The sequence below is a fragment of the Hydractinia symbiolongicarpus genome, chromosome 6 (genome assembly GCF_029227915.1).
Source record: "Hydractinia symbiolongicarpus strain clone_291-10 chromosome 6, HSymV2.1, whole genome shotgun sequence".
Lineage (NCBI taxonomy): Eukaryota > Metazoa > Cnidaria > Hydrozoa > Anthoathecata > Hydractiniidae > Hydractinia > Hydractinia symbiolongicarpus.
Genome location: NC_079880.1, coordinates 26,032,940 through 26,047,886, shown reverse-complemented (window position 1 = coordinate 26,047,886; position 14,947 = coordinate 26,032,940). Strand labels below are relative to the sequence as shown.

At 33.2% G+C, this 14,947-nt stretch overlaps 1 protein-coding gene across 1 annotated transcript; it reads left to right on the top strand.

Moving 5' to 3' along the window:
- Positions 1-4,661: 4,661 nt before the first annotated feature.
- Positions 4,662-8,032, top strand: LOC130648251 (uncharacterized). Its single transcript, XM_057454291.1, has 7 exons — positions 4,662-4,720; positions 5,069-5,140; positions 5,200-5,366; positions 5,768-5,827; positions 5,922-6,024; positions 6,473-6,575; positions 7,507-8,032. Exons 1-7 carry the CDS (start codon positions 4,662-4,664, stop codon positions 7,693-7,695), a joined length of 753 nt encoding a protein of 250 aa, XP_057310274.1. The 3' UTR covers positions 7,696-8,032.
- Positions 8,033-14,947: the final 6,915 nt, after the last annotated feature.

The following is a 14,947-nucleotide window of genomic DNA, read 5'->3' as shown; positions in this document are numbered from 1 at the left end:
ATAATTAAACAAAGTTTTGTTTCTGTTAAGTCGTGTTTAAATATTTCTTTTTGTCACCTACGCGCCCCATTATTTCGAATCCACGTGCTAAATTTTGCATTAATCTAAGCGTAAACAAAGCTTTAAAGAAGTTTACTTAACCAGAAGCAAACAAAAACGAACAGACAGTTAATTACAAATGTATACATTTGCTTGTTGTTCTGTTACCATAACTAAATCGACCCTGTAGCGGACATTTTTGGGTATTTTTTTATGAAAAGAAAATCTTGTCATTTTTTGGCCCGCCCATTAAAAATATCCTGAGAATGAATGATTTCTGACAGAAATCAGCACAAGCTCCGTCTCCAGTACCAAATTTGGTTCGTTTGTCAATCCCATTGTCTTAATTTGCAGGGTTCTATTCCGTTAAATTTTTTCATATGCTCCAAATGTCCTTGGAACATAGTTGTTTTTTGCTTAGTAGTCGGACAAGAATATCACTACAGCACTTATAGTGAATAGGGCACAACGGAGCTTGATCTTTTAGGCGCGAAAGGGAGACATAGCAGGAAATTGTATAATACAGAGACTGTGAATGAAGTTGGTTGTGATAGCGATTTTAATATGTTGGTGTAAATAGTGTATAAATTAGAGACTTTATAATGTGAATAACATGAAATTCTTCCATTTTTTTAAAAATAAATTTTGCCGGATGTTGTGTAAAAGGATTAATTAATGCTTTGTTAAATAATTTTGCGGCACTTAGCAGGATTTAGGAAAAATGAATTCCTCAAAACAAAAGCATCAATTTAATATCTTTTTCAAGGCGAAATTGTTTGGAAAATCGCTTATTTGCAACAACAAAAAAATCGCAAAATACTTGTTGCAGGTCGGATTCGCAAAATTAAATCTCTATAAAATCGTATAAATTCTCACGTTGCCGATGAACCACAAAACTAAATCCATCATTAAATAATCCCTTGAAAGATATCCTACGTACCTAAATTTTCGCGCGTGTTAATTTTCGCGCCAGTTTCTTAACAAAAATTAATACGCTCAAACAATATTACGCGCCAAAATTTATACGAATAGGTTGCATCCTCTCTACTAGAGAGTTTAAAAAAGTAGTTTTTTCAGATAAACTGTCGCCTTCGAGAAAATGAAAAAAATTTCAAGATGATGAAAAACATTTTACAAAGATATCCGTACCTACGCGCAGCTGTTAACTTTGATTTCACACGTTCACTTAATGTACAAGGTAAATCTTACTCTGTACTTCTTCCTTCAAGCTTAGTTAAAAATCAGGTAAAAATTAAATGATTACAAACGGATATTATTATTATTATTACTATTATTTACCCAGGATAGCCTCTTCAGTTCCTATTGATACTGCTATCAACGAGGGTCCTGCGAAGGGGGTCCTAGCGCATTTAAAGCTCCCATTTGAGCTACGAAAGTCGTGGAAGCAACAGCAATCGCTCAACTAGACAACCGCCTAAGATATCAATCCTATTCTCATGCTGAACGCTAAGCAGAAAGGATAGATTCACACTTTTATAGTCTCTGGCATGACTCGGCCAGGGTTTGAACCCAAGACCTCCCGCACTAAAAGCGAACGCTCTACCACAAGGCTATCAGTCGGTTAAATCTTGGAAACACGAAAAAGCAATTGTGGAAGCTAATGTAGGTATACCAAGAATAGTTTGTTGGATATCATTGTTATTATATTGTATTAAGATGCTTAACCTCCTGGCAGAGTTTAGTACAGTTGCTTATAATTTGGTTCCTTGAAATACACTTATACATTTAGGGCATAGTATGGAGAGTTGGTTTTCAAAGAACGTTTGTGGGAATAAGTATCAACCTCATTTCCAGGGCATTTTGCGCCGTAATAACGGTTCAGGGGCCACAAGACCCTGGGGACGAGGTCGAACATTTTTCTCTGCAAGTAAGTTGCTTACACGTTTTTTTATCCATCGCATACAGCTTCATACGAATGACGAAACGTTCGCTTGCAAAGTACAAATATTATGCATCGGTTAACTCTTTCTTTTGATATCTTATTATTTCTTTATAATAAAAATAGAAGTAAAAATAAAAAATAAAAATTTCTACGGATTACTTTTTAAAAATATCAAACGGAAAGAGTGCCGATTGAAAACTATTCTTTCTCAGGAAGATGGAGAATTAATTATGCTACCTTGACCAACAAACTGAGAATAAATCTACGAGATCAACTTCTTTTCTTAAGACATAACAGAAGTAAATATTCTTACCAAACTTGACTTGTATCCTATCATATTTTTTTCTTTATTTTAGCTACTAGTATTTATCTTTCATATTTCACATTTTGGTTAATTATAAAAGACAGAAGCGACAACTTTCGGCGCAAAAATGGAACAAAACGCACCTTTTTTATACGATAGCACTAACGAATTTATATCACCCTTCATCGCAGACGCTAAATCAACTATATTTTCTTCCTATTCATTGAATTATTTGATTTTTTTAGCGAAATAACCTCACGACATCTCTTGATGTGTGCTATGTTTATATCAAGTAAATCCTGGAGCAGTATTTGGGTCTATGTACTATAAATTTTCACAGGAATTTGTTGGTTGAATAACACAAAATGTAAGCAATGCCAGGCCTTTTCAAATCCTATTCCAGCTTCCCCGACGTTTTGTGTACCACGTTGACTAGCATACTGTAAATGCCGTAATCAAGCGCAGTGCTTATCAGTGGTGATAGTAAGACATTGCTGCGCCTATACAAGGGTACACGTGCTTATCCACGAGTGCGTTTTTAATCGAGTATAAAAAAGTGCAAATAAAAACGACGGAATATAACTCAATAATTTTTTTCAATGATGTGTACTGGCCTATAAAGTTAATATAAAATATAAGGCTACCACCCTTTGTTAATGTTAATATTTTGTGTTTGCAATCAATCTCTGGTTATAAACAGCTTAAATTGGGCCTTGTAATTAACAGCATTTCTTGTGAAATTGACGTATGAAAGAAAAAAACATTTTTACTTACTGTTTTTATCGCTATATTTTCTAGCAGTTTGTGAACTCATTGGATGGAAACAGTTCTTCTTAATTCTTCATTACACCTCGCTTAGCACCAATTAAGTTGATATAGCATTTGACTCAAGTCAAAGTAAAGTTTTTGTTCTATTCATCGTGAGACTGAAAAGATGATGATGCTCTCCTTCTTATGGTTAATTTACCACTTTTACATTTTTTTAAACTTAGGGGGGAGGGACGTATTATTTTCAAAAGAAAATTGTCCAATGTTTTTTATTTGCTTGCTCTTCTTGACACAGCACTTGAGAGACCGTTATTCATCTCTAAATGTTCCCATGGCTTTGTAACGAAATCAAGGAGGCTGTTAAGGCTGAGACTACTGCATATTTTACAATAGATTGTGAGATAGTATTGCTTTTGAAGATCCTGTTACATGAACAAGTACTTCATGTAAGAAGCAATACATTGTTGTTCTTTGTTTAAATATGGGTCGTGTAAATACTTAAATTACAACAAGAGTAAAAGATAACTTGCTTTAAAATTTTGTTACTCGCAATATTCAAAAAGGTCAGGAGGCATTTTCCAAGTTAACACCGCTAATATAAACCTTAGTTTATGTGCTCATTCAAAACAGGTGCCTGTTTTGAATGAGCACATAAAATACTGCTTTAGCTTCTATAAAATCTAGTCGCTGAAAATTTCACTGGATTCATTCATATTTCTTGCGTCGCAATTTCGTAAATATCTGTTCGGCACTTACCATAATGTATTTGAAATACTATGAGAGTCAAAAAAATTAGGCAGTGCGCAACTATTCCTTGACCCGTGAATATTTAAACTCCTACGCTAAATGCACCAAATTCCGCTATATCATGCAGACTATGATCAGAATATGTATCAAATCGCAATTGGTGTTCAGTGAAAAATCAAAACATGTTTACTGGTATGCGTGATAATGATTTATGACCTTTAAAAACAATGCTCACGTTATCACGCTATACAAACGACAGTAACCAATGTAATCATTTTGACAGACTTCACAAAGTTAACATTGAATGCAGGCTATGATCAGAAGGTTGCTAAATTGCAATTGGTGTACAGTAGAAAATCAAAACATGTTTACAGGAACGCGTGGCAATGAATTATAACCCTTGAAAAAAGTTGCTCGCGTTATCACGCTTGGTGTCACACAAACAATATTAAGCAATGCAATTCTTTTCATAGGCTTCACATTATTGACATTTCATGCAGAATATGATCAGTGGATGCAATTTGTTTGTTAAGGTACATCTTGAACCTATAAACGTAAAAAATCAATCCACTTTTCTTACATTTGCTGAAAAGACTTGCAGTGATCAAAACTTAAAGACGTCAAAATGATTTCATGGTAAGCCCTATATTATTTTGTATTTCTTTTAGCAAGCAAATAATTGATGTTCATGCCGTGTTTTATTTCTCGAATCGAATTCTGATTTCCAGAGGAGATATCTTAGCAACAATATTATATTGAATTTTGGGTGAAATTTGTGGTGCAAGATCTGTTACTTCTGTTTATGGAAATGTATGCAAGCAACTTAAATACAGAAGCGCAGGGATCGTCAAACTAAGAAAGATGTGACTGTACTCCAGTCTAAGTGTGAATTGGGATATCATGGATCTTGTACTTAAGAGTCCTAATTTTATGAGAGAAATTGAATTGATCAGATTCTAGTAGCTTAGGATATTAGGAGTGGCTCAGGAAATTGTCACAGGAACGCAACGACAATTTTTGGTAAAGCTGTTGGTATGGTGGTGGAAATTACTTTACGGGTAGAGTTTTTTTGTGACTCTTCTCGTGAAAGTTTCTTTTGATCAAAAGCAAGAAGAATCCTCGCAAAATTATAGAGGATCTTCCCCTCGCTGAAGTTTCCTTCGTTTTTCCTTTCATCTGTGGATTAATTTAAATACAAGTTAATCATGAAGGCAAACATATAGGAAACCTCTCTGTTTGCTCCGTTGTTATTGTTGGTCGTTCAGTATGTCATTTCAATAGAATTAAAGCATTGTTTGTGTTCCCAGTGCTCATAAAACCAACAGCTCTTTCAGCGAAAAAAAATTACAGAAAAGAAAATGCTTGTCACGGATGCAGATGTATTTTTGAGAAAATAAAAAAGGAAATAGAAATGTAATTTCATGACTTCTTGCAACAGGTACTCGCTCCTTACATTCGCAATTGTGTTCAACTTGGTCAATAGCGCTTCTGTGGCTACCAGGGAAAACATTTCCAAGAGAATAGAGCAACTATCTGACGCATCGGATTTTGCCAGCTTGGACCTTACTAAAAGAGAAGAAGAGTTGATTCAGATTTTGAAAGAAGGCAAGAATAATTTTTTCTCTTTTTGTGTAAGAATTGTTTTGTTGTTGTTGTTTTAAAATTGATATTTTAGGCCTTAACTTGGAATTTATTTCCTTTTTTATTTTGGATCTTTTTTGGCTTTTGTAGTATAAGAGTTTAAATGTTAGGCAAGATTATGACACCCAATATTTAAAGCAGAAAATTTGTGCTTCTGTAAGCCATATCAGAACAGCTAAAATTTAAAATTTATATTAAGGTGATAATTCTTGCTAAATTATGAAATACAGCATCCAACGTTTTCATAATATCATGCATAATTAGTGGAAAATATGAATGTCATCAATCGTATCGTATCATATTCACATTCTTCATTTTTCTTTGTTTTTTGCGTCTATTTCCTGATAAAGTCCTCTCTTATGTAGCTAATGGAGAAGGTGAAGTAACGCCGGATGTGAGAGAACTTGGTGGAAAAATAATTAAAGGTTTGTAAGAAATTTCAAAGTTAATTGCCATACACATTTTTTGCAAAAATTTGTAATAACCAAAGAATTTTATTTTATTCCAACTACAATTTAGGAACACTTTGGTGTGGAAAGAATAATACTGCTGCATCAAAAGATGATTTAGGATTGTTTAAGGAGGTTGACAAATGCTGCAGAACACATGATCAATGTCCAAGGTAAATATCCTGTTATACAGGCTGTTTTTGTCCCTTTATTTTTTTTTGTTCCTTTGATTAGACTTCCAAGGTTTTGATCAGACTTTAAGAATGATGAGATTATAGACTTGGGTAATAAAAAACTTGTAAAAAAATTGATTGCACAGGAAGAATGGCAAGAAACCTCAAATGTTATGCACAGAAAAATCATTTATCATATCATTTCCATTAATAGGACTGCCCAAAAGGTGTTAGTCAAACTATTGTTTCCATCTACGTCCGTAAAGATAAAAACTTTGGTTGGACAAAATTTTTCCTCATTTAATTCAATAATTGTCTTCCCGTTTAATAAACAGTCAATAATAATTTCAGTCATTGTCCGTTAATAAGAACTGCAACTGTCAAAGAAAGGCCAGAATAAGCTTGTTTTCTTATGGCATGATAATATTTATGTTACGCATATTGTTAGGTACGTTGCTAAAGGAAAAAAAGGGTACGGCATATTTAACGATGGAAAGTATATGGCAACCGATTGCAAGTGTGATGATAAGTTTAAATCTTGTTTATTACCAGTAAGTGACTTGATGCAGTTTTCCGCGGGGCGAACTAAACGGCTAATTGGCTGGTTGAAATGTAAACGCGCATGCGCAGTCCCATTTGTTTTGATTTTGCATTGAAAAATTCGTTTTGCTGAAAAGTAAAACAGTTTTTGGAACCATTTGGAATACATTCAATAATTTGTTCTGGCAAGATTTCAGATAAATATTTTGTTTTTAATACTGAAAAGAGATTTTGCATCCGGATTATAAATTAGACACATGTTTTTTTGTGTCTTGTGGAAATCACGAAAGTCTTTAGCAACTAATTTTTGCCGCCAAATAGTGTTTTCAATTCGCCTCATGCAAATCTGTCTGTATTCTTTTGATTCAATTATGTACGGTTGAATGACAAATTAGGCATCAAGTCACAAAAAAGACAGAATCAATTTTTATGTCTTTCTGCGTTCTTAACAACATTGGTCGTTTAAATGTTTTATTCTTTCTTCAGTTAAAATTACTTAAGGCCTTATCGCATGACCCAAGCTTTGCTTACAGAAAGTAAAATGTAATCACATGAGAAAGGAGCCAGCTTGGATTGTTGAGATTTTGTTTTGTTGAACCGAGGGTCAATACTCGGCTAGGTGGACTGGAAATTTCTTATGTCATTGCTCCTGTCGGATGTCCCGACTGATTTTTTCTTATGTTATGGTACGAAATTATCAGCCCTTCTAATCGAGATAGTCCAGTTAACCGGGTCAACTCGCCTCATGCGATCAGCCTTTCAGCATTTTAAGAGATTTAAGTCGTTCAGCGAAACGTAGTTTTTAATCAAAATGAAGTTGTAGCAGCTATCATATACTCCAAGAAAAAAATGAGTGTTAAGAAATTTTATGGAAAGCAAGGTAGAACAGAATGATTTTCTTATGCGCGTGTTTATATAAATTTTAATCATATCTTGTCACAGATTTCGAGGTGGCAGAAGAACGGGTTATTTGCGAAGCTGCAGATGATAGTTGCAAACACTGTTGGAGCAATGTTCTTCACTGCTCCTAAAAGAAAATGCTTGCATTTTGGTTCTGATGTTGCAAAAAAAGCCGTTCTTAAAAGTTTAAAAAAGTTTCCTGGAACGGAAGTAACCGATTGGATTGAGTAGTACAAAAACAGATTGAGTAGTAGAGACGAAGTAAATCGTAAAGCTTGTAAACGCCTTAATTTTGATTTAGAATGGAATAAATTTTTAAGAGCTTTAACTTTGGCTTCTCACTTGTGTAACGTTGAATCAAAATGCGTGAAAAATAGATTATAAAATTTTATATATAGTTATACAATTAAATATTTATTTGTTGTGTTGTTTTAATAATAACCAGGAAGTCTTTGCCCTATGGAGTCCAAAAAGTTTCAGATCCACCCCGCTCCACCTCTGCAGATTTGTTTCAACAGAGTGACTAAAGTGACAGTAACTTCCTTAACAGGTAATCTCTCTAAGTTTAAAGAGAGACAGCGATTTATTTAGGTCACACCCTTCTTGTTTGACCGTTTAGCGCGCTTTAATTTTACTTGCTGCTTCATTTCCACGGAAGTCCCAGAAATGATTCTCGTTGGTAATTTGCGTGTTTCAAATGTTCTATTGGTTCTGAAATAACAATCAAGCACACACAAACCGGAGACATTAAATAAATATTGTTACCAAAACCTTTGATATCTTCATTTGAGAGAAAGTACGATAAATTATACCTAGACCAGGCTTTCAATAAACTCAAGAGTGGTGAAAATAAAATTATGCGCAAAAATGGAATTATAAATGTAATGAACTGATTTCGCGGTAGTGCGAAAAAAAATGAAAAAGATGACAGAAATGTTTTCTTTTCATGACTATGTTGCTGCTTCAGTTGTTGTTATGGACAGCATAATAACAGAACAACGTAAAAAAAATTCAGAAATGGAAAGAAGAAAAAGACGAAAGAGATGTTTATTTAAAAGGAGAAGAATTTGGTGCTTTTTACACAATATATCAAGAAATGAGAAATATTTTTTAAGTTAATAAAACCTTATTAACTACGTATAATATGTTTTATATCGTACTTTGTTATCAATTTCACATCAGCTGTGGATTTGTTTCCAGATTTGTTCGTATGTCCCCACAGGCGTTATGATCATCTGTTGTCAATGATTAAACATGTTATAAACAAATCTGATACTAACTTTAGAAAGTCGATATCATCTTCTCAAAACTTGTGCATAACTTTAAGATTCCTAGCGTCAGTTGATTCACAAATATGTAAATGCGTTGTAAAAATTATTGCTGTATGCATTTTAAATTAGGCAGCACCCTTTGATTTCTTATCGCACTAGTGCGAAAATATGAAAACTTTTTGATAATTTTGCACTAAAAATTCGAAAGCAAATCAGTGCGTTATTTTTAAAAAAATTATCGGACTGGTCTTTCCACCGCTGCGATAAGAAAATCGTATTAAGGAATGTCAGTGCGAAATCAGTGCGATAGGCTATATCCCACTGGTGGAAACCCGGCTGTAAAGGAACGCGTAATTATTAATTCTTTTTTTCTAAATGTAATTTTTTGGAAAATAGAATAATTTGCCTTCAGGGTAGAGTTACAGGCTAAATTAGAAATTAAATGCTTTTAATTAAACTTTCGGTGTTTTTACCCTAAGTGTGTGAAGATTCCGCCTCTTCCCCCAGTGCAATTTTTTGTGTGACTAACCTAAGATACTAAGTCCTAATTTCCCAATGCATGTTACTTACATAGAATTGTCGTATTAATTGCTTGTGGTTGCGAGCTTTAAAAATCCGCTCTTGTATCCAACATATTATGTCCAAGATTGAAGTTTTATTTGCTTGCTACAAACAGCTAATATTGAGCCTTTTCAAGCGTTGCAAGAATTAACAGCATTTCTATGTAGACATGACGTATTGCGGAAAAAAACATTTTGCTTGTTGGTTTCATTGTTGTACTTTTAGAATGTCATAACGGCATTGGTTTGAAACAATACGTCCTTGTGCATCATTTAATTTGATACAGCATTTGACTCAACTCAAGATGAAGTTTTTATTTCATCCAAAAGGTGATGATGCTCTCCTTCTTAGGGTTAATTTACCACTTTTACAGATTTTTAACATAACAAAACGTAAGGACAAAGGATGCGTTTTTTTCCAAAACTAAATCGTCCAATATGATTTTTTACTTGTAACTCTTGACACAGGACTTGAGAGACCGTTGAGAGATCCAACGAAGATAAGGAAGCTTCTTAAAGCTAAGACTATTGCTTAATTGCTTACTTTACAATAGGCAGCGGGTAAACGAATAAAATTTGTATGACAGGACAATACGCATATGTACAACTTCAGTGTTTATTCAAGAAAATAATTATCCAAATTTAACACTGTCTTCTTTCCTTATGTCTATTTCCATAGTAGCATTGGAAAATATCAAGCGGAAAATTTAAAGTGTATACCGCTACTATAAACCGTATTCCAACAGGGTGACTGTTTTTAATCGGCAAAGAAGCTACACCTTTGTTATAGAGACTAGTCGCTAAAAATTTAATCGGATTCATTTATATTTCTGGCGTTGCAACTTGTGCATTCTTGTTCGCCAGTATTTTAATTACACTGCGGGTCCGAAATAAATACTGTGCGCAACTACCGGTATTATCAATATTGAGACTTTAGGCCTTTAGCTGTTACAGCACCTAGATGCAACTGATTCTGCTATTTCATGCAGACTATGATCAGAAAATTTACCAAATCGCAATTTGTGTTCAGTTAAAAATCAAAACATGTTTACTGGTATGTACTATAATGATTTATAACCTTTAAAAACATTGCTCACGCTATCACGCTATACAACGACAGTAACCAATGTAATCATTTTGACAGACTTCATGAAATTAACGTTGAATGCAGACCATGATCAGAAGGTTTGCCAAGTAAACCTATTTCAATATCACCTTTTCATGATCAGTCGTGGTGGCGAAAAATCAAAACATTGCATAAAAACAAGGTTAGTTTAGATAAAGTTCAGGACGCCAAGTTGTTTACCAGCTGTTCTGACATTAGTTATTAACAAATATTGGTTTTATAATTTTCAACTGCCATATTGAAAGGATCGTAGTGACTACAAGTATATTGAGGGTATTAGTAGTGGTAGTGTGACAAAAGTTATGAATGTGTATTTATGGCAACTTTAATGTTGGCTATCCAGCTATTTAGCTAGCTAGCCAACAAACGTCTTGTGTCTTACTCCTACAGAAAGTTTATATTTTATACTGTAATGTATAAAATGTTTACCTAGTTTACTGAAACTTTATATAACTTATATAATTATAATTTATATATATAATATAATTATATATATTGGTTATAATTTTTTTCCTAAAAAAGTTACCCAGCTTTTCATAGCCAGATATTTAGGTTGAATGTTATAGCTCGCATGTACTCAGGGATGATGTGCTGCCCAGCTATGTATCGCTATTATTGTCACATTCCCCTGCTAATATGCTTTAACCTTTCCATTTAGTACACATTTATAATAAACATATTCTGGCTTAACCTTCTTAGGTCATCTGTTATAAGTTATTGTGTTAAATCGATCAAGTATTAAACATATCTAAGGGAGTGCTGCCCAGCTTAACAAACGTTATTTTATTAAAACAACATGTGACTTGAAACAGATCGTGACTGACTTGTTCATCGACATTCGGAAACTCAACAAGTATATTACAGAAAGTTTTTATGTTTTTTCTATCAGATTGGTCTAAGAAGAACACCCTACAAAAAAAAATATTTTTACATAAATTGTTGATCTTTTCTTTTACGTACAAATAAATAACAATACCACCTGGCATGGAATAACAATCCGGCAATACTTATAGAAATACTACTTATTGACAGAACATTTTGTGAATTTAAAAACAACAATTAGCTGTAGCTAGCTGCAACTGCAACATTTTTACAGGCCATATTTTTTTAGATAATTAAGGCTCAAGGGTACTTATGAGTATACATGCTTTTACCTTGAGTGATTGCATTGCTTTTATTACATTTTGTTGAATATATAACATGATGAAGACAAATATTCAGTCTAATATACCAACCCAACATGCTTAGGATAGCCAAGTCATAATGTTATTTACAGATGTTTTAAAAAATAAAAGATATCCAATAACAAAGAATAAATGTATATATATATGTCAACAACATTGGTTAAAGCTCCAACTTGTTAGCTAGTAGTAACCAATGCTAGTGCTAGTGTAGCTAAATATAAAATCCAAACCAATCAATCTTAGCTAGCTAAACACTAGACAAAAATATAAACCAGCAACTTTAATAATCCCAATGGGTATATAATAAGTGCCATTTTCTCTTTCCTTTAACAAAAGTTCATAATTTGCCCACTTGAAAAATTAATTTTAGAAAATTATAAAGGTAAACAAACTATATGTGCATCACTTCGCAGACAAATTAAAATTGTCTCTAAACTAACCTCGTTTTCATGTTAGTATGTCTATTCCGACTGTGTATTTTGCGGAATGGAAATGGATATTGAAATAGGTCTTTTGCAATTGGTGTTCAGTGAAAAATCAAAACATGTTTACTGGTACGCGTGATAATGATTCATAACCCTTGAAAAAATTTGCTTACGTTATCACGCTTGGTGTCAGAAAAACAACAGTAACCAATGCTATCAATTTGACAGGCTTCACATTATTGGCATTTTATGCAGAATATGATCAGTGGATGCAATTTGTTTATTAAAGTTCACCTTGAATCTATAACCGTAAAAAATCAATCCACTTTTTTACATTTGCTGAAAAGATCTGCAGTGGTTAACATATAAAGAACTCAAAATGTTTACTTGGTAAGTCCTAAGCTGATTTTAATTCTGTGTGCAGTAGGCAAAAAATTGAAGTTTTATGCATTTTTCCTTCTTCTATGTGATATGAAAGCAAAAATCTACAATAACTTTTGGGTTCTTATGGCTACATAAGAATTTTATATTTGAAGTCCAGTTATTTCATTGTTTGTTTCGTTGTAGAATATAAAGCTCTCGCAGTTAAAAATCCAAGGTTGCAAACTTAACAGTTGAAGTTGTAATCTCCTTGCTTGTAATTTTAAGGTTTCATGTTCTATAGTACAACATTAAAACATCAAAATCGACCAATATTCTTGAAATCAACTAATCATCAAAGCTCTTTAGGGTCAAGGATTTTGGAAGGCTGAAACAACATAGAGGGAGCACCTCTTCACTAAAAACTGATTGCCTGCTAAGAAAGTAAAAGACAATGTAATGGATGTTAAATAATGAAAATGTAATTTCATGATTTCTTGCAACAGGTATTTGTTTTTATCATGTACAGTTGTGTTCAACTTTGTCAATGGCGCTTCTGTGGCTACAAGGGATAACATTTCCAAGAAAATACAGCAAATATCTGACATATCGGATTTTTCGAATTTGGACCTTTCTAAATTAGAAGACGAGCTGATTCAGATCTTAAAGGAAGGTAACATAGCTATAACAATAGCTTTACACTCTCTGTATTCCTTAGCTTGGTATCTTTTTATTTTCTTTTAGAAAATCTTTGTTTTGTTTTCGTATGACATTGTTAAGGTAATTAGGCAAAATTATGGCATCTAATATTTGATGCCAAAAATTTATTGCTGGTATATAGCTAAATCAACAACCCACTTTTTCAAAAACATCATAATATCAAAAATAATTCAAGTCCGAAATAGGAATTTCATCAATCGTAAAATTGTTTAATCGATATCATTCTCTCTTCCATCTTTTTTGGCGTTTTTTTTCGTAATTTTTTTGAAGAATAACATGTAATTATCGATTTAATGACTGAAGTTCCGAAAGATTTTTGTTCTTACAAGCGCACAGTAATTACTTCAAATAAATATTGGTTGAAAGAAAAGAAATAAAATATCAAATTAAGTTTCCGAAATCCTAAATATTAAATATTAAATGTTATTGGTTAAATAGACGAAAACCTTTAATTTGACAAATTAATAACTTGGTAAGGTTTGTCAGCAAATGCAAAAACAACCAATCAAATGTGCAGAAATCAACTAACCAATCCTCTACTTTGTAGCTAATGGAGAAGGTGAAGTGACACCGGACGTGAGAGAATTTGGTGGAAAAATAATAAAAGGTTTGTAAGAAATTTCAAAGTTATTTGTGACACATACATTAGTTGTGCGGGAAGCAAACTTTGGTGGTTTATATTAATTTTATATAATGAAGTTTTTATGCATTGCGCCCAAGGCAAAGATTTAGCACATCTACATAGCTGGATATATCAGCGGATAGATTGGTTCTAAAAAGGAAAAGAAAACGATGTTATTGTTTTTGCGTTGTATTTTTACATAATATCTTTTTTTAAAACAACATATTTGGAGGCTAATCCACCCCTCCCCCCCTTCCTGCACCCTGGTTCCTACGGCACTGCACATATTTTCCAATAAATATTTTGAGCTGATTTTATCATCCTGTGCATTTTCGTTTTAAGTCAGATTTCCTGTCTGAATAACGATTTGTTGCTTGTTAGATATTTTAGACTTTCATTCTCCACTTAGCTAGAATAACTATAACCACACGTGAGTATCAGTAAAAAATCTGTGGTACATTACGTTGCATTAATTGAATTTGGTTTTCTCCTTTGCTATGGCTACAATCTCCCTTTTTTTCTTTTTCTCTTTTTCGACCTAGAAAGTTAGCAAGTCACTATACTTTTTGTAAACATTTGTGTTTTATTTCGAGTACATTTTAGGAACACTTTGGTGTGGAAAGAATAATACTGCTAAATCAAATGATGATTTGGGAGTATTTTCTGACGTTGATAAATGCTGCAGAACTCATGATCATTGTCCAAGGTAAATATCCTGTCTTACATGTTCCTGTTTCTTTTTCTTGTTTCGCCAGCCATAAAAATGGTGCAATTGGTTAACTGCATAAATCGGGCACTAAGATCACACAAAGTATGGCAACGCAGATACAGAAAAAGTGATATGGCGGCCCATGTAATTGAAGAATAATGGCATTGTAGACTTGGGTAGTAAAGAGCTTATAGAGAATCCTGTTGGACAGCGAGAAAATCAAAAAACAATCAATATTATGCATAGTTTTATAAATAAAACTATCCGCTCTCCAGAAAGCAAAGGTTTGAAAATTATAAAAAAAATTAGACGTGTCTGTTAAACCATTTTTTCAATCTAGGTCCGTAAAGAAAATAATTTTGATTGGACTAAATATTATTTTCATTTTGATCCTCTAATAAATTTAGTCATTGCCTGTTGATAGCAACCACAGCTCTTAAACTGCTACCTTCTTTTCCACTACCACCACTACTATCACCACCAGAATAAACCAGATTGTTCCTGGC